Genomic DNA, 6,496 nt, shown 5'->3' with positions numbered 1-6,496 from the left:
ATGGCAGAAAGGTGAAAATGAGTGACAGGGATGCATTTTATACTGTGTGTACTGAGTGGTGTCAACCAGATGAGGCTCAAGAGTAAGTATAGTCAGTTATTATGGAAAAGACAGCCTGTGAATAATACTACTATGCAACACTGACTACTTATTTTCACTTTCATATTTGTTGTAGGGTCATGGTAGATATGTTTGGGCATTTGGCAACACGATCAGACCTACAAGCACTGGGTCCCAGAAGGTGGATAAGCAACAGGGTACGTGCACCTATTCAAGTTACATCAAAGTGGCCATATATGGAATGTGCCACAATTTTAATTTAATTTTCCTGCTCCTTTATTCTACAGATCATGACTCTGATTGCCCACACCTTGAACGCTGACCAACATGAGAGTGCCTCTGCGGTTAAAAGACACATATTTGATGCAGATTTCACGGTTAGTGCTATCCCCTGTTAATGGATCAATGCTTTAAATTGTGCAATAAAGTTATCGATACAGTTTCTTCACTGACAATTTGCATTGCTGTGCAATTTGCTGTTGTGATAGGCAAGGATGGTGCAGCAACACACAGCATGGCAAGTGGACAAACACCTGAAAGAACTACTTCCCCAACACGTGGGATACAATTTGGCTGAATGTGAATACATATTTGCACCTGTTGTGTTTGCACTGCATTGGTTTTGCTTTGTGTTTGAACCGAGCACACTAAAGTTTTATGTGCTGGACTCTCTGCGTGGTGGTGAGGATACAATGAAGCACCAAAAGAAGAAGAATAAGTCTGATCCAGCATTAAAGGGGCAGCAAATGATGGCGCAAACTTTTGTAAGTGGTGTAATTATTCTGCTACTTTTGTGTTGGACAACCATAGTATCCCCTGTGTGATAATCATCTGTAATTGTGTAGAGGGCACACTTCATTGAAATACTAAGGAGAGTGAAGCCTGAGCTGGAGGGGTTGGCCAACCCAGATTCAAACAATGACATCTTGTATCCCACGGTTCATGTTCAAGACAATACGTGAGTCTTTTGTTCACTGAAAGTTATTTGTCATAAATTATAATCGACATACATAAGCCAGCATAGTGATGTGTTCATTTTTTCAGTGATGATTGTGGGGTTCATGTCATCACATATCTAAGAGAGTGGCCCAACCCACAAGAGAAGGATGGAGTTCTATTCACCATGCCTTATTATACAGCGGTAGGTGTTGAATTATATATTAATGACATCATGCATTTGTGTCAACTTACTGAGAACAGTTGTTGTTGTCCCATAGGATCAATACACATCTATACGGTGTGAGCTATTGTGGTGGCTCGTGACGCATCAAAGAAACATCAAGTCAGATGCTGTTACCAAACACCTTGACCACATTAACAGACAACGCAAGAGAAAGCGATGACTGATCAAATTCCTACCTTGTAGTTTTTGCTGATAAGCACTGTAATTGTTGTTGTGAACACTTTATGCGGACTAAAATGTTGTGCATACAAACGATGTTAATGAAGATTGTTTTGATGGATTCATATTATCACTACTTGTTTACTTTCATTAGATGTACGGTTAACAACAAAAATTAGGGAATTTGCACCAAAAAAACAGGAATTAACACCAAATGTTCGTCCATTTCCAACTGAACAACCTACATCAGGGATTAGACCTTTGCACGAACGATTAGACAATTTGCAAGAGAGACAAATAAGTTAACAACAGAAATTAGAGCATTCACAAGTGTCGTTCATCTGCTGAACAACGTGTCCTCTTAAATATGCAAGTGCCCTCCTTCACCTGAATAAGGTGTCCATTTCCATGAGGAACTAGGGAATTTGCTACTCCGATACATATATTCACAACTGTAATCAGTCCATTTACATGTGCCGTCCTTGACCTGAACAGGGTGCGCATTTGCAAGGGGAACTAGCCAATTTGCACAACACATACCGATATTCACACGTGGAATCAGTCCGTTCACATGTCGACTGGTCCAGCTGAAGCATGTGTCCGTGAGGGAACAAGTGCGGGAGAGCGCATTTGCAAGGGGAACTAGCCGATTTGCACAACAAATACCTATATTCACACGTGGAATCAGTCCGTTCACATGTCGACTGGTCTAGCTGAAGCATGTGTCCGTGAGGGAACAAGTGCGGGAGAGCGCATTTGCAAGGGGAACTAGCCAATTTGCACAACAAATACCTATATTCACACGTGGAATCAGTCCGTTCACATGTCGACTGGACCAGCTGAAGCATGTGTCCGTGAGGGAACAAGTGCGGGAGAGCGCATTTGCAAGGGGAACTAGCCAATTTGCACAAACAAATACCTATATTCACACGTGGAATCAGTCCGTTCACATGTCGACTGGTCAGCTGAAGCATGTGTCCGTGAGGGAACAAGTGCGGGAGAGCGCATTTGCAAGGGGAACTAGCCGATTTGCACAACAATACCTATATTCACACGTGGAATCAGTCCGTTCACATGTCGACTGGTCCAGCTGAAGCATGTGTCCGTGAGGGAACAGTGCGGGAGAGCGCATTTGCAAGGGGAACTAGCCTATTTATAAAATACATACCTATATTCACACGTGGAATCCGTCCGTTCATATTGGCAAGGGGGACTAGCTAATTTGCAAGACACATACTTGGCTTCACATGTGGACTGATTCACTTGATGCATGCGTCTTCCTTAAGTGTGGGACAGCCCATTTACAAGTGGGACTAGACAATTCGCACTATACATGCATATTTTCACAACTATAATAATCCATTTGCATCTGACCTACTCGTACTGAAGGAGTGTCCGTGGGTGAACAGCAGGCAAGGGCCCATTTGCAAATGAGATTAGACAATTTGCAACATACATACAAATATTTACAACTAAAAATAGTCCATTTGCATGCGGACTGATTCACCTGGAGAAGCTGTCCAAGTATGGTTTCGTATACCATTTGCAAGTGACATTAGACAATTGGCAACATACATATATATATTCACAACTGTAATCAGTCCATTTACATATGACGACCTTCACCCGAAGAAGCTGTCCGTCAGTGGACAGGCAGGGGAATCTCCGTTTGCAAGTGACATTACACAATTTGCAACATACATACAAATATTTACAACTAAAAATAGTCCATTCGCATGTGGACAGATTACAGCCTAACATATCCTGCGACAGCTATAGTCACCTACTGTCATGAAATTTTTCAACTATTGACACCACTATACAAAATATAATCGAACCCACCACCAAAAAATCAAAATGGGTTGTCATAGCTACTTCCCCAACAACTCAACAACTACATAGTGGGGCTCATTTATGTACAAAAGTAGCTGTGTGTTGAACCAAAAAAATAAAAGACCATTTTGAGCAACAAAGTCACCCAGGGTTCGGGTTAGTGCAAATCTTTCTAGTGTGACCAGCTTCACCACATCCTGAGCAATGATACGCTTTCTTCTGCTGGAATTGTGATTCAATCCTCCTACCTCTGGGTCTTCCAGCACGCCGAGTTGTCAATGGTGGTTGTAGGAAGATGGTGGACGAGTAATCTTCATATCGAAGGGAATCTGGCCTAGGGATGTCATGGGTCTCAACTGGAATCATGAGTCTGCCATAAATTTTCTTTTGGGCTGAGAGTAAAAAGCAATCCTCGACATATGCATATATATTACCATATACCTTCTTGATTGCAGCACACGCATGTGGGCAAGGTAGTCCTGACATTTGCCAACCTTTGCAGGTGCATTCACGTAACACAAGATTTACCCGCACATCTAGGTTTCCCCATCTGACCCTGAAATTGTTCATTCCATAATTTTGCACATCCATTCTTTCTGATCTGGCCACATGATCCATCAACTTTTCCTCTATATTAGGTCCCACACCATTGCTCCAATTCGTCATGGCTTCTTTGCTGTGGTACATCTTGTTTGCCAATTTTTCCCTGTGCTCATGTATCAAGACAGCTATGTTGTGCTTCCTCTCACCAACAAGCCAAGCATTAAAGGATTCGGCTAGATTTGTTGTGATATTGTCCCACCTCTTGTAAGGAAATTTGCTTTGTGCCCAACGCTCAATGTCTCCATTTGTTTGAAGCCATTGTCCTAATTCTGGACAAAATGCCATTAGCTTTTCCATACTGCAATCAAAGTCTCTATCAAGTCTTGCGTATGCAATACAATCAAGTAATTTTAGTGCAACTTCCTTTGTCTGTCCGCTGGTCCTCCTCTTTCCCCTGGTTATCTTCAAAAACTCAGCACTGTAATTCTCCTTCACATGACGGTAGCAAAAAGCATGTCGATCTCCTCCAAACACGGCTTGCACTGCACCTTTTATTGAGTTGTGTCTATCCGATACTATTGTCACTTCTAATGAGCCCGTAATATCCTTTATGTTACCAAGAAACCATGCCCAGTCATCAAGCGTCTCACCTCCAACAATCGCATATGCAAGTGGGAATAATTCATTATCCGCGTCATACGCTTGTGCTCCCAATAACGTTCCTTTGTACGGACCACTCAAGTGGCATCCATCCACATATAATACAGGTCTGCCACCTTTCAAAAACCCTTCTACACAGCAACCGTATGCAATAAATACAGCTTGAAATCTATTATCTGATGATGCAACCCACTTTGCTACCGTTTCTGGATCACTTTCCTTCAGCCTTTCACATATCCAAGGGATTAGCATATAAGACTCCTGCGGACAACCATGAATTTTTGCCAATGCTTTCTCTTTCGCCCTATATGCTTGTTGGTAGTTGAGCCTCAACCCATACTCTCTTTCCAAATCCCGTCTAATGTCATTTGGAGCTTTGTGCATGCAAGAAATCAACTCATCTATTATGACTGCTGAAGCAAGTTTGCACCTCTTTCTCTGAGGGACAACTAAGTTGTCTTGTGCATAATGCAAGTGTTCATAGTTAAATCTTCTCACAACTAGGAATCCATTATTCTCACCTACACCATATGCTGAAATTTCCCAGGGACAACCATCTACACAGCACTTCACAATCATCTTATGCCTATCATTCTTTACGTACCGGTAACCAAACTTGTGTGCAAGGCTATACTTATATAATGCCTCTCTAAAATGTTCAGCACTAACAAAGGTTTGCCCTCTTGACATCAACAAATCTGCCCACTTTGATGAATTCATCACCGCTATTGGGGTTGGCAACGTTTCCATACCTACACTTCCTATCAGTGTTGGCACATCTTGTACGGAAGATATGTTTATGTTGTCTGTGTCTAGATCCAATTCCATTGCAGATACTGACATTCCACAAGGGCCAACCAAATCATCTAACCTGCATAAACAAATACAGCTATTCAGTATTACAGTTCAATTTATCAAAATTGGACATATTCTTTCTTATCCTACACACAATCTTAATAAAACCAGTTGAGAACAACTTACTCTTGTACACTGTCCAGCTGTGACACTTGTGTGAAGTCTTTCTCATTCTCACAAACATAAACATGGCCACTACTATTGTTGTACTCAATTACTTGTCCAACACCAATATCGTCAACAAGATCCAAGAATGTATCCCGGTCAAAGCTAACTGTGTACTTCATTTTATATTCACGAGTCCCTGGCCACACATCATGAGCTACCATGCATTGTAGTTCTTCATATGTCATCCCTTCTCTAATCAATCTTCCAGTAATGATGCCCCCTTCATAAATGAATTTCCCTTCTGAGGTCTTTACAAAGTGCCCTCTAACATGAAAGATGCAAAATACTTGTTTCCTACTACTGCTAGCCATTTATCCTCTGCTGCTGCACATCATTCAAGTATGACACAACGTACGTTTACATCAGCAATTTGACAATTGACAACAAGAATTAGTATTTTCACAACATTATATTGCTTTTTCTCGCACACAACCAGAATTACCAAATTTACCATCGTACTATGTATTTTCACCATTCCTCTGCGCGTCTACCTGTCATATAACCCATTCCAGGCCACACACCCATTTCCCTTTCTTTTTCGCCTACCTATGTTCCTTCAGCAGTGCATTATTCTCAATATGCACCCACTTTTGAAAACATCACAAACACCACATCTTTAACAACTTAAAACAGCATCAGCATGAATTTCTTAAACCATAAAACCGTAAGATTTGCAACTCACTCCCAACCTACATGCCCATGCACTTAAATACTCATTTCTTCCTCATTCACCCATCACAACCCACCTGTGCTAACCGAATCACACCAACAAAACCAAAATTTTAACAACAAAATCTTACCTCCCACGCCAACCTGACGCTACTTCCAGAGAACACGCAACACTGTAGGGCACACTTGCGACTTCTCTCTCTTGCACCAACTCTAGCTTGGAGTCCGAAAGACGGCGGAGGGACGGACCGCAAAAGTGAAGCTCCGCCACTGCGTTTTCTCAGCTCATGGTTGTCAGCTATCTCCCTTCCGCACCGGCGCGCTGCATGGGAGAGGCAGGAAATAACGCCATCTCCTCCCTTTCCG

At 42.1% G+C, this 6,496-nt stretch overlaps 1 protein-coding gene across 1 annotated transcript; it reads right to left on the bottom strand.

Moving 5' to 3' along the window:
* Positions 1 to 3,376: 3,376 nt before the first annotated feature.
* Positions 3,377 to 5,772, bottom strand: LOC114711127 (uncharacterized). Its single transcript, XM_028895476.1, has 3 exons — positions 5,420 to 5,772; positions 3,720 to 5,309; positions 3,377 to 3,605 (listed from the first exon to the last, which is right to left on the bottom strand). Exons 1-3 carry the CDS (start codon positions 5,770 to 5,772, stop codon positions 3,377 to 3,379), a joined length of 2,172 nt encoding a protein of 723 aa, XP_028751309.1.
* Between the last annotated feature and the right edge of the window lie 724 nt (positions 5,773 to 6,496).

The sequence above is a fragment of the Neltuma alba genome, unplaced genomic scaffold, assembly GCF_004799145.2.
Source record: "Neltuma alba isolate B1F8T4 unplaced genomic scaffold, ASM479914v2 tig00011277_pilon, whole genome shotgun sequence".
NCBI lineage: Eukaryota > Viridiplantae > Streptophyta > Magnoliopsida > Fabales > Fabaceae > Neltuma > Neltuma alba.
This window is presented reverse-complemented; position numbering and strand designations above follow the sequence as displayed.